Source organism: Scyliorhinus canicula, chromosome 2 (assembly GCF_902713615.1).
Source record: "Scyliorhinus canicula chromosome 2, sScyCan1.1, whole genome shotgun sequence".
NCBI lineage: Eukaryota > Metazoa > Chordata > Chondrichthyes > Carcharhiniformes > Scyliorhinidae > Scyliorhinus > Scyliorhinus canicula.
Genome location: NC_052147.1, coordinates 55,284,402 through 55,301,305, shown reverse-complemented (window position 1 = coordinate 55,301,305; position 16,904 = coordinate 55,284,402). Strand labels below are relative to the sequence as shown.

At 45.4% G+C, this 16,904-nt stretch overlaps 1 protein-coding gene across 3 annotated transcripts in view; it reads right to left on the bottom strand.

Moving 5' to 3' along the window:
• Positions 1 to 4,843: 4,843 nt before the first annotated feature.
• The window catches only part of frmd6 (FERM domain containing 6), a 156,842-nt gene continuing 144,781 nt past the window's right edge, over positions 4,844 to 16,904 (bottom strand). For 2 of the 3 annotated variants that reach the window (XM_038778608.1, XM_038778599.1), the window contains exons 13-15: positions 15,764 to 15,895; positions 11,587 to 11,678; positions 4,844 to 6,234 (exon numbers count right to left, since the gene is read on the bottom strand). In XM_038778608.1, the coding sequence (XP_038634536.1) occupies positions 5,947 to 6,234; positions 11,587 to 11,678; positions 15,764 to 15,895 (512 nt within the window). In that variant the 3' untranslated portion in view covers positions 4,844 to 5,946. The remainder of the gene's footprint in view (positions 6,235 to 11,586; positions 11,679 to 15,763; positions 15,896 to 16,904) is intronic. The other variant, XM_038778618.1, reaches the window with a different exon arrangement.

Sequence of the window (16,904 nt, the reverse complement as noted above, 5' to 3'; positions counted from 1 at the left end):
CAGCGAGAGCGCCAACCTGATTATCATCAATTTGAATTCATTTTAATATGCTGAAACAGCTTAATGCTGATGCTTCCAGGGATGTCAGATGTGTCCCCCCACCCCACTGGCATGATGCCAAGCGGGCGGCAACCACTACTGGTTTCCAAAAACGGAAACCAGTTGTGATGACCATGTCAGGAGCTCAGATGTGAGTACAGCTCCCGGGTGGTAGAGGACATGGCTAGGCAGAGCCCTGCCAGGGCGAGAGAGCAGGGCCAGGGTCTAGACCTCCAGGGAACCCCATTGTGGGGGAGGGGGGGGGGAGAGAAGGCGGTTCACGTTAAGTTAGGGGTGGGAGCTGTGGGCACCGAAACCTCAATGCTGGCGTAGGATTGGGGGGTGGGGAATGAAGCCCCGATGCCAGCGACGGTGGTGGGTGGGGAGGCCTTCACTTTCTCTTTGCGATCGGGATGCCCTTTAAAAATGGTGCCCTGATCTCTGTAGAGCTGGGCTTGCTGCCATCTTTCGGCCCCGTCCTTCAAGAATGATGGCGCAAAAACACATGCCCCTGTTTTGTTTTGACAAAGTGTCGCAAGATCTGGAGAGAAAACCTAGCTGTTTCTCTTGTGAGAAACACATGGGTTTCAGTCAGAACTGGACACATTGCCATTCTGTGGGAAAATTCCACCCCTGTGTGCAATTATTGTCAGGCTGTCAGAAATTTTGATAAATTGGGAATTGCCACCGAATGTAGAGTTTTGCTAAACCACCAATAGTGATGTTTGTTTAACTTGTGCACACATGACCAGTGGCACATCAGTGATATGTCAAACACAAGTGAGTTAATTTGTAATCCATTTTCTCCGTGTAGTTCACTCGCTTTTCATTCTCGAACTCTGCCAAATGGAACTATTCCTATATATTAATGTATTCATGCCCTTACAAAAATGTACATATTAAATACAGTCGAATAACCGGGTATTTGCTATAAGCAATAGCTAACGACAGTTGCATTCATGTCCTGTTCTTGAAACTGTTGTTTGATTCAGATACATTCTGTGTACAGGGAGATTTAGCATTTATGGGATTTACAGATATTACAGTGCAGAAGGAGGCCATTCGGCCCATCGAGTCTGCACTTACCCTTTGAAAGAGCACCCACACCTCCACCCTATCCCTGTAACTCCACCTAATCTTTTTGGACACCAAGGGCAATTTATCATGGCCAATCCACCTAACCTGCATATCTTTGGACTGTGGGGGGAAACCGGAGCACCTGGAGGAAACTCACACAGACATGGAGGGAAACGTGCAGACACTGCACAGACAGTGACCCAACCTGGGAATCGAAACTGGGATCCTGGAACTGTGAAGCAACTGTGCTAACCACTGTGCTACCGTGTCAACCCCCACATTGTCTAGCCATGTGAATCCACTTTCATTAAAGACTAATGGATAGATCTATACCTGTGGAAACACTGGAATTTTATTAACTCTTGATAAACGTACATATATAGAGAAATCAAGGCATCTCCAATATTTCAGTTCTTCTCTCTTCTGCCCTATCATCTTGAAACAGGTTGAATTTCAAAACTCCTGTCTTTGTTACCTGTAATAATGTGGGGATAAAGACCATACACAGTGACTTCAATTACAAGCTTAAGCTAAGGGGAACAAACCTCTTGCATCCCTTCCATTAAAAGAATTCTCATACAATTGCTACATGGAATTCTATTATTTTAATGATCTAATCAAAGTTAGTGGATATTTGACAATGGTTGGGGGGAGGGGGGTGTGTGATGCACCCCCCCCCCCCCCCCCCCACAACATGTTTCCCAGTGGCAGGAGGCATGATATGCTGATCCAGTTGCTGTCAATGGGTTTTCCCATTGAATCCACCCCATGCCAGGGCAAGGATGCACCATCGGAAGATCTCGCTGGTGAGAATGACCATCGAAAATCTCCCCAATATTTCTGATGGGAGCCTCTTTTTAAAATGACATAGATTCAGAAACAGAGAATTCAGCCTAAGTGTTGACAGTAACGGAGAATCCGTGGAGTATCACGTTAGAAAAATCGGTGTCAGACCTACACCGATTCCACTACCAGTGAGGAGCTAGTACTGGCGATGCGTGGAACACCAGCAAAACTCACGAAAAACGATGCATGAATCGCCAGGTCCGTGATGGATACTCGCAAGGCCGACATGCCGCACTTCTACACCGCCCACACACACCTCGATCACTGCCAAAATGATGGGACAGGTTGTGCTGGAGTGCCCATACAACTGATGGGTCGGCTGGGGCCAGAGGGCACCCAGGAGGGGTGCACGATGTGGGGAGGGGGTCACCCAGGGCACCATGTTTATAGCAGGCTGTCAGCAGCATGCATAGCCGCATGGCTTCCTTGCCGACTGCGGTAATGCTGTTGCGTACTCGTCCACCCCGACCTCACAGCCCACCTCCTGGCCACCCCCCACTTCTCCCCCCCAGCCTTGGCAAAAGCCCCCCGGCCAGCGGTATGGCTGTCAGCGAAGTATGGAGGTGCTGAACACTGTTCATATGCTCTCTCTCCCTCTCTCACAGCAGCCACCACGCCAGGTTCACGATTTGAGTGCAGCCATTGGGAACTTGGCCCGTCGGAGGTGGTGCATCGCAGCTAGGCATACTAATGAGATGTGAACGGTGTTCCAACTACACAAGGCATGCATCGCATTGACACATTTTTGAGGATGCGAGGCATTGCCATTCGGCGACAAACCGGCACCTGCGCGATTCCAGCGTCGGAAGCTATTCTCCGCCCAATCGCACGTCCCGATTTCGGCATCAGCCAACAGAGAATCCCACCCATGGTTCATTTACAAGGTCTTCTGCCATCATTGCCAAGTTGTCATACAATGCTTCAGTATTTAAAAGTGAAATTCTGGGCAATTTGTTTTAAAATACAAGATGCATTTCCAGAATGTAGCTGCAGATATGATCTATATGGACACCTTAACCAATATGATATATTTAAAAATAATGCCTATTGATAACTTCTTGTCGATATAGTTTACTATTATTCAATTATTAGCTCAGTAATCTTATTAAAATAATTTTACGGTTGCATATACGATTGTTCGAGCGAGGAGCAGTCGACCACTCGACCCTTTGAGCCTGCTTCGCCATTCAATGAGATTATGGCAGATCTGCTGACAATCTCAACTCCACATGCCCTCCTACCCCCTGACAACCTTTCACCCCTTGCTTATCAAGAATCTAGCTACCTCTGCCCAAAATGTTTACGAATAATTACACAGAATAAAAAGATCTACAGCCGGGACCTGTCGTGAGTGGGACGGAAAATTCGGAGAGGCAGCCAAACATCCACTGAGTTTAGGCGACACCAGAAAATCCAGGTCGCAGGTAGGGCCGAAAGATCCCGGTCTTAGGGTCTGATAAAAGCCCCAAACTGGTTATTGAACCCAGTGTCCTGTGATTAGTGTTTTGTGTGATATGTGACTGGAAGCAGAATTGATTCAACTTTGCTCAATCACAGTATCAGATGTATCATAATCCTTTATGAAGTAACAACAATTGACCTCAAACTCTGCAGTGATCACTAATGTGCTTAAGTGGGGAGGGGTAATTGGATTTAGATTGGATTTGTTTATTGTCACATATACCGAGGTACAGTGAAAAGTATTTTTCTGCGAGCAGCTCAACAGATCATTAAGTACATGAAAATAAAAGAAAATAAAAAAATACATAATAGGGCAATACAAGGTACACAATGTAAATATAGACACTGGCATCGGGTAAAGCATACAGGGGTGTAGTGTTAATCAGGTCAGTCCATAAGAGGGTCATGATGTGGAGATGCTGGCGTTGGACTGGGGTGAGCACAGTAAGAAGTCTTACAATGCCAGGTTAAAGTCCAACAGGTTTGTGTCAAACACTAGCTTTCGGAGCACTGCTCCTTCCTCATGTGAATAAGAGGGTCATTTAGGAGTCAGGTAAAAGCAGGGAAGAAGCTGTTTTTGAGTCTGTTCGTGCGTTTTCTCAGACTTTTGTATCTCCTGCCCGATGGAAAAAGTTGGAAGATTGTGTAAGCCGGGTGGGGTGGGGGCATTGACAACGGCAGGTCCGTAAGATCCTGCTGCCAGCCAATAACAGGCCGCCTCCCACCGCAGCCAGAGAAGCTTGCTGTATATGTCCTTAAAAATATTAACCCCATTGAAATGATCAGTTTCTAATACTGCTTCCACCACTGTTAATGATTGTCGTAATACTGCTAAAAATTGCACTGCACTTTAACAACTACTTGATTAATAGAATTTCATGTAAAAATATCAGTTATATAAAAATACCAATAAAAACGTTTCATATCAAAAAATATTTTAAGAAACTATTCCAGTTGCAAAAATGCTGCTAAATGTTAAAATATGGCAATCAATAATGCACTGTATCAGGTTGAAAAATTAGTCATTTAGCAATCAAGCTATTTCACCTTACGAAGTGAATTTCTCTGTCAGCCATAATGTAAATGTCACTCTGTCTTAATGAAATGAATATGATTTCCTATAACATATTCCATTAATTCCCTTGTCATCTGGTACACTGATACTATGTGTAAAACCTGATGGATAGCGAGGGCTGTTTAAACTTCTCTTCAACAACCTTTGTTGTGCAGCTGGGAACCCCTTCATTTATGTAGGACATTGTCATTCTTGACTATAATGCTTGGAAAAAAAAAAATTTTGCCTGACATTGTGCTGTTCTGCATCCGAGTTACTCGAGTGAAGTACTGGAATTCTGACTGAAACTTGATGCAAACTGTGGCCGTCAAACCAATCCATATGATATCAAATAAAGCAGCAGTATGAATTTGGAAACATATTATGTATTAAGTCATTGCATATAAACAAAATAGCATGTCATTGAATACAAACCTTTTGTGTTCAAAAATACTCAACATGAGTATGTACTCCTTGGTACACTGGAACTTAGCCATTCGGCCTACCCGCCAACTTATAGTTATGTTGACTCGCTAGCGAACTGTAATCGGCTCCGCTTCTCAACTTGCAGTCAGCTCCCCTTTCTTATGGAACAGCCACATCCACCTTCAGGGTTGTTGAAATTTACCAGCTACCCGCAGCAAAATTCAAACTGGCGAACAATTCACACCTCGCCTCAAGCAGGTTTATAGTTGCCACCCTCCATATAATTGCGTGCATCTATATGGAGGGAAAATCATTTCCCTCAGGATCTGTAATTTTCTGTGCTGTGTCTTATGTTATGGGCGAGGCGGAGAGGTCGCAGCTGGAGGAGCATTTCTGATTGTCACTGCATACATATACATCTGACAAACAAGAACCATAAAGGCACCTAAAAAAGGTACAGGAATAAAATTGAACAAGCACAACACTGCAAGGTTCACAGTACCAAGGTCAAGTCTACATCTTAACTGAAACATTTTCAAGAAGTTGATCAACAACATAGTAATGGCGCCACTAACACACAAGTGTTAAGAACCCTAAGGTTTTACTAAATAGTAACATTTGACCTAATATGCTTGATTAAAAAAAAGACAAGTTTCCTTTTTAGAAAGATCTCTGTTTGTGTAATACTGAGTTGTAATACTCCAAACACTGTGGATTTAATTCTCCACGAAAGAGTCAATGTGCAAAGAATTCTGACTGCCTTGCTGTAACTGAAGGTTCTTTGACTCTCAAAAATATACATCTTCAGACTCCTGTTTAACATATTTCTTTGGCTTCTTGGCATTCATTGCTTTGTTAGCTGTTTCTGTCCAGAAACGTGGAAGAACTGCAGAATATAATCTAACTGTTCCTTGGGTAGCTAAAACAAAAAGTCTTTCAGCTTGACAGTGAAGTGTAGGCAATGGCTTTGGAAGGTCATCGGGAATGCAGTGGCAGCCAGGCTTAAGAGTACACAGCACTAATGCATGGTTAAAACCCAGCGTTCAAACCACAAATTCAGGAACAGAGTCATCAGCTGTAAGGTCCAGGGATGAATATTTACTCGTTCGTTTGACAATGAAGGTTTCCTTTGTTGCATTATACTGCTCTGCCAAGCACCGGTTACAGCAATTACCTTCCTCATTCAGATTATGAGCACAGCCAAATGTGTAGCTCTGAGCAGTGTCTTGGCAAAGGGTGGCGATCTCCATAAAGTCTTTCTGATAAAGACGAATATCATCCAAGCTTTGGCTGTGCCGGTCTGTGGAGGTCTTTGGTTTTCTGCACACAGGCTGCATACAACAATATCAATACATAGCCATCATTTCATTCAAATAACTTCAAAGCTATAATTGATCAGAAATCTCTAATAATAATAATCACTTATTGTCACAAGTAGGCTTCAATGAAGTCATGTGAAAAGCCGCTAGTCGCCACATTCCGGTGCCTGTTCGGGGAGGCTGGAATGGGAATTGAACCCGCGCTGCTGGTCTTGTTCTGCATTACAAGCCAGCTGTCTTAGCCCACTGTGCTAAACCAGCCCCTCTATTAAGTTATTCTCTGTAAAAATGTTGCAAATAGACTTTAAAAAAAACAAAGTGAAAAGTTGACAAGAAACTCTCAATTAGTATATCCCACAATAGGTGTTTGTCAACATTCAACTAAAGGGCTTAAAATTTAATTCCATGCACCAAAAATAAGTAAAATTAGGTAAAGGCGAACTTTGGGAACATTCCTTCAGCTGGGCCTCAAGGTTTTCTCAGTTGCATGCACAGGCGCTATCTTAACAAAAGCTAAGTAAGTTAATCAGTTAAGATTGGAACATCTGAATGGATAAAATCACCGAGTTTAGATTGTCGATGATAATTTTGGATCTTAACTCCCTGCATTAACCTCCTCCGTGCCACTACTTTACATAGTATGATGTGTGCCTCAGCTTTAGGTTCTTCTTTAACTAACCTGACTTTGTCTGGGCCTACTGAGTGTGTCAGGTACCTTCGATGAGGGTCCAGCATGTCAAGTGCTGCTCTTTAGAATCATACAATCCCTACAGTGCAGGAGGCCATTCAGCCCATCGGGTCTGCACCTGGCATTTCTCCGATAGGGGGGCACCAAACCCCCGTAACCCACCTAACCTTTAGGCAATGTTTTGTCCAACATCTTTGGACTGTGGGAGGAAACCGGAGCACCCGGAAGAAATCAACGCAGACACAGGGAGAACGTGCAAACTCCATACAGACAGTGACCTGACATCGGAATTGAACTCGAGTCCCTGGCGCTGTGAGGCAGCACTGCTAACCACTGTGCCACCGGGCCACCCACTGGAGTATAGATTTTCGTGGGCCTCTTTAGTAGCAGTGCATAGTGAGAATAGTTGCGGACAACCAGCAAGAATGGATTCTGGAAACTCATAGTTGTCAGCTTGAAGAGATAAATCAGCATAAAATAAAAAGATGCCTCCACCAGTAGCAGGCATAGAATATTGCTGGGACAGCTGGTTTAAACTCGTGTCCATTTTGAAGCATTTTGCAGCATTAGTAAGAGTGGGTGCTTCTTCCAAAAAGGAATAAGATCCTTGGCAGGTCCAAGAGGACGAATGACAGATCGAGGCACCGAGACTCCGATGGCCATTACGGGCACAGCAGTGAGGTACAGAACCATTCACAGTGCTGTTCCCTCATTTAGGGATGTATTTAGTTGCAGGGCATATAAACGCAGCACGCAGAGGTTTTCAACACAAAAGGCCTAAATGAATACAAACACACATCGTACAAGCTTGCAGCTTGTTACAAAATTATTTGTTAATTACTGCCATATTACAGATTAGCATTTTACAGTTGCACAAAAAATAAATGTTAAATGCCCAAGAAAAGTTTTCGACCCCTGTGATGTCTTCTATTGGTTTGCGGGAGGTCATGGTGGCACAAAAGGGTCACAATGACCTTCACTATTGTAAGTAGCATGTAGCAGATGTTTCACTTCATCTAAAACATTAACTGCGACGGGGAGTAGGGGGGGGGGGGGGGGGGGCACGGGGTGTGGATGCTTTGGTTGCTACAGGCATTACAAGTGTAAACATTTACTTTGAATTCCCTTAAAATATTACTGGAGAGAAAACGATGAAATTTCCTCCCAGCTTTATTGTGGAAATCGCTGAAATTTGCTGAATTGGAATCAATTACTTGATTTTTCAAAAAAATATATATTACCACGTCATAAGGGAGAGATCGCCTGGAAGAGTTGCTGTCAACTTTGCAAAGCAATGTGCAGTTCCTTGGGTTATATTTCAGGATTTCATTTTTAAAAAACCAATCGAGCTGTAAATGTGGCCACTCCTTTGATGAGATCATTGTGCTACACTCCACATTATTATATTTTCATCTGCAACTGTTTGTTCAGCCGACCAGTTTACCAGACAAGTGTGTTCTTTTAAAGCAAAGTCTTTCAACTTGCTTCACTTGGACAATGAGTAGAAATCCCTATATTGTTGATTGTGCCGTATTTAAAAAGCCAATGGCGAACTTGCACATGTAACAGCTATTTTATCTCCCTGACAGGAGTACTTGCCTGCCTTTGGGTGATCCACAACATAGTACCCTTGTTATCCTAAACGTTCTTTTAGACTTGCCTAAAGCAGGAAATTGCTTCCCCTCCCCGGGCCTGACCTTTGCCCTCTGGCATGTGAATGATTCATTATTCAAGAAATCAGCTGCGAGCCCCATTTCACTCTGTTTGAACCACAGAACTAGAATCAGCTTAGTATTGAACAAAAGCAGAGTACTCGGAAGCCAATTATTTGTTTGGTAAACAGAACATTATTCTAACACAAGTCTAAAGATGTGCAGGTTAGGTGAGGTTATGGGGGTTGGGTGGGGGAGTGGGCCTGAGGTGGGGTGATCTTTCAAAGGGTTAATGCCGACTCAATGGGCCAAATGGCCTCCTTCTGCGCTGTAGGAAATCTGTGGTTCTTTGGAGTCCTCAGACAGTTGCTACATGCAGATATTTGATCAATATTTCAAAAGTTTTGAGTGGCAAAGCAATTTTAAAAACATAGTGCAATTAACCTGATTGGCAAAATTCATTTAAAATCAAAAATGCCCAAAGGTTTAAGATTTTAAATAACATTTTAATAGATACTTTGGGCGGGATTCTCTGATCCTGACGCTAAGTGTTGATGCCGTTGTAAAAGGAGTCACGTTTCTCGATGGCGTCAACATGGCCTCAGGAAGGGCAGCACAGTGGCGCAGTGGGTTCGCCCTGCTGCCTCACGGCGCCGATGTCCCAGGTTCGATCCTGGCTCTGGGTCACTGTCCGTGTGGAGTTTGCACATTCTCCCAGTGTTTGCGTGGGTTTCGCCCTCACAACCCAAAGATGTGCAGGGTAGGTGGATTGGCCAGGCTAAATTGCCCCTTAATTGGAAAAAATGAATTGGGTACTCTAAATTTAAAGAAAAACATGGCCTCAGGAGCAGCGATTCTAACCCCTGCAGGGGTCCAGCAAGGCCCACGCCACTCCAGCTGCCGATCCCCGGCGTCAAATGGGCGCTGCAGGTCTGCACATGTGCAGTGGGGCCGGCGCCAATGCACACAGCCCAGTGGGACCGGCGCCAACGCGCGTATGCGCAGTGGCTCTCTTCTCCACGCCGGCCCTGACGCAACATGGCATATGGCAACAGGTGCCGGCGTAGAATAAAAGAGGCCCCCAGCCCGAGAGGCCGGCCCATCGAGCGGTAGGCCCCAATTGCTGGCTAGGCCACAACGGGACCCCCCCCCCCCCCCCCCCAACCCGGGCCGCCCCGGCATGCATGTACGCCGAGGTCCCGCCGGGTGACAGCAGGTGTGAACGGCAGCGGTGGGACTCGGCATTTCTATCCTGGACGGAGAATCGCGGGGGGGGGGGGGAGAAAGAGCATAGAGTGGCCCCGACCAGCGCCGTGGCAGCGACAATGGTGCCAATTCGCGCACGTCCCAACGATTCACGGGCCTGGCCTGGGATGAGAGAATCCCGCCCAATGCGTCTCATATTAGTTTCATTTCCACGCCCCCCACCCAATTTCTCTCTCTTTCAAGGAACCACCCATTCTCTCGACTCATTGCTTTTCCCAATGTCATAACCTGAACTAGCTATTGTTTGGATGTAAAGACCAACTGCCATCGTTCTTGGCAGTTGATCAATGCACCGATCCAAAGGGAAAGTAAACCAAGTGAATCCTTCCTTTAAAGATTGTGGGAAAAGAAATTAATTACGAAGTGGGCTGAGGTTTTCTGTTAAACCATTGTACCAGTGAATGTGCGACAAGCTAATGTTTCTGTGTGACTCCATGGCCTTGGCTGTTTTTCTGGACCCATTGTTGTCAATACACAGGCAACGTCCCCTGGCCCATGGAGCATTCTTTCCAGTTTGGTTGCGGAAATATGCGGTAGCACATCCTTGGGTGCCGAGTGCAACGGAAGAAAAAATATCACTTGAAATCTGCTTGACTGGAAAAGTTGAGTGAAATTACTGGGGTCTGTGCAAAGCAGCACTCTGATAGGGCTTGGACAGGCTCATCTTTGGTTTCTCCTCTGAGTTTCCCCTCCACTGATCTCGAGATGCAGGGCATTCTGACCGTGCAAATGGCAGAAGCCGATTTCCCTCGCGGTCTTTTATTTACATGCCTCCATATAATGAGATATTAATTGTGGTGTATTAGTGTTTTGAAAAGTGCAATGCACACATGATTTAATTGAAGCTCCGATGCAGAATTCCACCAGCAGAAGCAGAGTCTGAAGAGGCTGTTTAAATAATGGAGTCATGTTGCTCGTACACTTTTAATTCTGGTCTGTCTCTGACTGTTTCTAGCCTCAAGGGCCTCATACTGACAATGAAGATAATGCAAAATAAGAAGGTATGAATCTCTTTGGAGCATTTTTGCTAAATTTTTCATTGAAGTTACAGAATTAGAAAGCATGCTCAGGCTGTGTTAAAGGCAGACAGGCTCAGACCAAACCAGACAGTTTTCACCGCGATTGCTGATGAAACCCACAAGTCTATGGCCAACCTCTCACCTTCTGAAGTACTTTTAAAGCTATTGTCTGCCTTCCCACTTTGGCAAAAGTGGATGCAATATTTAGAAGGGTGATGGAAGTTTTTGCCTTCACAGATGACAGAAGGAAAATGGCCTTCTTTTTCCACTACGGTAGTGAAGAATTAGATATTTTTGAACCACTTAACACCTGAGCAAAATGACTTTGACTCAACTATAAAAGCACCAACGTCCTGTTTCCAGCCCACAATAAACAGAAGATATGAAATAATCAGCTTCAGATGCACACAGTGTTGACCGTGCACTTTTAATTCTGCTCTGTCTCTGGCTATTTTGGGTACCAAGCGCCTCACATTGACTGCCCAACCTCATTTGCAGGCCGAGTCTGACTCCTGTCGGAGGACAAAGGGAACCAACCCTAAAACAGCCCCTGACTTCTAACCCCTCCCCAAACCCACCTGTACTGTTTCCACTGGGCTTGTGCTGGGGTGGGGTCGCAGTGAGTTAAAATTAGCTTCTCACAAAACCAGCCGTAGAGCAAGTGATTTTAAGAAAAGGGAAGATATGCACTTGTTAAGCAGACCCAAATAGGTTTAACTTTACTCATGGGTGAACTCACCTGTGGTAATGAATCTATACTTTGGCCATAAAGTCTCACGACTGTTTCAGAAGAACTGGAAGTAGAAGAACTCAGCTCCCGCACCATTAGTCCTGCAGCAAATGTAATAGGTGCTATTAAAATATTGCAGAATCCTTTACAAACACAAGTTGAGATGGTGACCAAGAAATCATTGTTTCATCCTCCACCAAATACTGTGCTCTCAACATCAGAAATTGTTCAGAAAACAACGGTGAATTAACACTGGTCAATATTAGTTCAAAAAAGCCCACAATTCATTGCAAAGACAAAATATGGCATGAGTTACAATTTCCACAAATTGGATAATTTGTGCCACTCTGCCATTAGACTTGACAAAAAGCCAAAAATTTGCAACCTCAGTGAGCTTCTGCTTCGAATTGATTGCATCTCCTGAAATTGCCTGATTTATCCTGCTTCCAGTTAAGAGCTGGTAATTCATGTCATAAGGACCCTGTTGATGACATAATTTATGATCCTAACATGAAACGCAACCTTGGAGGCCCATAAAGGGAGAGGGAGCAGATGAAGTTGAGGGCTCCCAGTACAGCAGTTCCTGCAGGGTTTCAAAAATAAACTTAAATCCGTGTATGTGATATTTTTGCAGCCCGTGACTGTCAGAAGGCAATACTTTCCAGGCGCAAACATGTTATGATGTTCAGAAATGTAAATTAGACAGATTTCTTTTTAAAAAAAACTAACTTTTGCAAACAGTGTGTGTATAAAGATGTTTCTACATTTCGCCCACCCGCGATGTCATACACTCTCAACTTTTCAATAACAAAACAACAATTGCCAAACATTATTGGGTTGCAATATCATCTTCTGCTTATTCTTTTTATTCATTTTCTGGTCTTTTTTTTTTCTTTCATTCTTAATCCACTGTTTCTTTCTGTACAAAATTGACTCTTATTCCCTCTGATTCATTCTCTGTCATTCGCTCTATTTTTTCTCTCTATCGTTTGTTTCATTGGGCACAATGTTCATGAGGTCCCAGATGTGACACTGGCATCATGGCACCATCATCAATTAGCATCTCTGGCAATTTGTATCGTAAATAAAACCAATAGGTGTACCTTCAGATCCCTCCCCTTCTCGCTGGCATTAGGCCCCCACCCAATACCAGTGCCAGCAGCCCCCACCCTCACAGGTAAGCAACACCCCACTGTGGGGTCGTCGAATGCCCCCTCCACTTTGTGCTCCCCTCTTCATTCCCTGCCCCATTCAGGCCCCACCCCCTTGACACTGCCAACCTGGCAGTGCCAGGGCAGTGTCAGGTTGGTATTGCCAGGGGGCAATGTCATTGCAAACCCAGGAGCAGAATCATCCGCTGCAGGGGTGGGGGGAAAGAGAGAATACTGGGAGCTGGGAGAATCTGGCTTCAAACACTCCCAGCATATTTAAATACTGATTTAAACATGCTAATCTGGTTCACACCAAGCGAACGCGTGCACCAGATTACTTCAGCTGCAGCGGGAGCATCGCACTATGTTCAGCACCCGCCGCAAACCCCATTTGGGGGCTCTCCCGCTATTCTCCCAACATTGTGGAATTTGCGTCAAGTGCAACACAGCCAGAGAATTACCCTCAGCTTTTGTTCATACAACTTTAAAATCCAGAATGACCGTAAAAGTGATTTTTAAAAAAACCTGCATTTATATCTGATCTGGGGCGGCATTCTCCCCTACCCGGCGTGACGGAGGGTCCCGGAGTAGGGGAGTGGCGCCAAGCACTCAGGGGTCGCGCCTCCCCAAAGGTGGGGAATTCTCCCCATCTTTGGGGGCCAGCCCCGCGCCGGATCGGTTGCGACCAGAAGACCGGCGCAAAAAACCGGCGCCCCTGGCAGCGGGGCTGGCCGAAAGGCTTTTGCCGGTCCGCGCATGCGCGATATGGGGTTCTCTTCCGCCTCCGCCATGGTGGAGGCCGTGGCGGACGCGGAAGAACATAGTGCAGCCAGGGCACTGGCCCTCAGTCTGAGCGGGGCGCCCCGATCGCGGGCCAGGCCACCGTGGGGGCACCCCCCGGGGTTCGATTGCCCCCCGCCCCCCCCAGGACCCCGGGGGCCTGCTCGCGCCGCTGAGCCCGCCGTTCCAGAGGTGGTTTAAACCTCGGCGGCGGGAGAGGCTTCCCAGAGGCGGGACTTCGGCCCATCCGGGCCGGAGAATCACCGCAGGGGCCTCTCCGATCGGAGTGGCGAGATTCCTGCCCCCGCCACCTCCCGGGTGGCGGAGAATCTCTGCCACGGCGGGGGCGGGATTTTAGGCGCCCCCAGGCGATTCTCCGACCCGGCTGGGGGTTGGAGAATTTTGCCCCAGATCACTGAGAGATATCTCAAATAACTTGTTGAATTAATTAGTTTAAAATGCAATTACTCTGGGTGGGCAAATCCAGTAGTGATCTTAGAAAAGGCAGTGAGATGGCTGGCCACTTTATCCACTTGGTTTTTATGGTAGCATTTGTTAAGGGACGAATTGCTTGTTACGAAACCACGAGATCTTCTTGTTCTTGAATAGAGCTGTGGGATTTTATTATCCAATTAACCCACAGATATCGGTAGATAGGACCTAGGTTTAACATTTTATACCCAAGCATGGTATTAGTTCTGATTAATCCTCCTTCAGTTGCACACTGTCACAGAAATGCCCCAACACTCATTTTGCAGGGGCAGAAATTCTAAACGCAAAGCAGTCAACAAGAGGTGTTAAAACACTTCTTGTGTGTGAGTGATGCATTTTTAAACATGCACAATGTTTTAATGACCTCAAAGTAATGCGGAAAACTGAAATAAACACAGAAAAATACTGGAAATGTTCAACACGTCAGCGGCAACTTTGGAGAGGGAAAAATAATCATTGTTGCACGTTGGTGACCTTTCATCAGTTCTGACCAAAGGTCATCGATCTAAAACATTAACATTTTTAATATACGGTTCATTTTCTTCTAGAAAAGCAGAACTCAAGATAAACATCTTCACGAGAAATGGCATTTACTATTTTTTTTGCATCGTCCAAGTAAAACCTTCATCTGTTGCCAGTTGGTTTTTACTCTAGTGGATAAATGTAAGACAATGAATAGAACCATAAGGTTGTCTGAAAACAAGGGGCAGCCAGTCCTTGGACCATGATCAGCTCACTAGCGTGGGAAGCTGCATTATCCAGTCTGGCTTACTAACAAAAAACTGATTCAAAGTGAGGGATTGATGGCCTTTCTTCACTACATAACCAGAACAGAGTATGCCAAATATACAGCTCGAGGGAAGTCTAACCAGCGGAGACAACACAGAAGTGCAATAGTCTACAAATTCTTGGTGAGCTCCTGTTGGATATATGGTGGCTGGGAAATCGACCCACCAGTCTGTCCTGCTGATTTCACTCTACATCCCAGCAACTACATCAGCACAAAGTGAGCAGGAGCCTGTGCCACATGGCACCCCCTGGGCATCCAGCCCACATTGACACTTTATCAGCCTGCGAGGGAGGGCAGGTGAGCTGCTCTGGTCAAAGAGTGACATTTTTGCAATTATCCTTCTGTTGCAACCTTCCCAAGAGAAACTGATTGCTCTGGGATTGTTTCTACCATTGGGAACTGGCATCGTGGATCCCATGCTTGTTAGGTGAATTGGACATTCTGAATTCTCCCTCAGTGTACCTGAACGTGCGCCGGAGTGTGGCGACTAGGGGATTTTCACAGTAACTTCATTGCAGTGTTAATGTAAGACTACTTGTGACAATAAAGTTTATTATTCACGGCTCTTGTACAGCTGTGGGCTAGATGGTACTAGCAGGACTCCCAGTTGGGAATCTTATAGTGCCAGTTACCTCTCTCATAGCGATGATCAGACAGAGGGCATGTGATAGGGAAGATGGGCCTTCAACTACCTACAACCCTGAGGGGACCTGCAAGAGGACCTAGAAGGTGCAGAAACCTGGTAGAACATAGTTCTGCCCAAATGTACCAAGACATTTCAGCCTGATGTTCTTTGCATAAAAAAACTTGCATTTCAATTAACAATTAAGTGATTGTAGATTCTTATATTAACTGTTCTTAGTCTATTTTTCAAACATATGACTCCATTCCTTGTCCTTAAGTGTCTATATATAACAAGGATTTTTACATTCTTTCAAAACGTTCTGGAAGATATTCTCCCACGTCTGCTCACCAGCATGTCCATTCAGCTGCCTTGACATCAGCATCTCCTCGGTGATGTGTATACACATTTCGGGACTGACCTCTGGAGCCAGTTCATGCACCTGCTCCAAGTCCTTGGGATCATCAACCAGCATTTCTATTTCTAGGACAGAAATAATACACTTAGCTCCAGCAGATTTAAAAAGCTTCATTTTGCAACCTCATACTTCGTATTTTACCAACTGGGGGCAGTGAAGTTGATTCAGTCCTGCAAATCACAGACACCCTTCTGAATTTCAGACATATCACACTGAAAGTGACAAATCCAAGCCTGACAGAAATATATTCAACTAAATAACATTATTTTGCAATGATTTTGCATATTATTGGCGTTAGTGCATTTATTTAATAGATTGGGGGATTGGCTATTTGATTGGCAGAGAGCTGGTAAACCGTTATTCTAAGACATTCCTTCCTCTTTCCTTGTGAGGTAAAGGTTTGTCGTCCATTTATTACCTCATGGTGTCTGCCTGGTCATTCTAGGTCCTATAACTCTTGGTCAACAACCTACCATTCATATGCTATCAGTTTTATGACACGGGGTGGTCTACAGCTTTCCTTTGTAAGTAGTTATATTCTGACGCAAGAGTACATATAAATACAGTGGGCAGAATTCTCCCAAAAAATGACTACGTGCCATTTCGGGTGTGAAAAGCAGCACGAATTGCGACAGCTGTTCTGGGACAATTCTGATCACGATCTCCCTACACTTAGCAATTTCTTTGGAGGGGGGCGTGTTTTGCACCGAGAAAAAGCCCGCCCCAATCTCAAAGTTAAGTGACAGGCCCGCTTCACTCCCCCCACCACCCCCCCCCCCACAGGCAAGGGGAACACCCTAAATCTTGATCACAGAGGGACAACCTCCCCCCCAACCACTAAATACTTGAATCACCCCACCCTATACAACACAGGCATCAGGGTGAGCTGATGGCAGTGACCAGCAGCGATCGGACCAGAAATCTCTGCCCAAAGTTAACGGACATTTGCTCGCTCTCCATTTTCCATTTCTGCCCACGGCATTTCCCACGGTTGGCGGGACTGGAAAATCCCAGCCATCATCAAGTCAACAGATCAATGCGATTGGCAACTTGACAGCAAGTGGAATGGAGCAT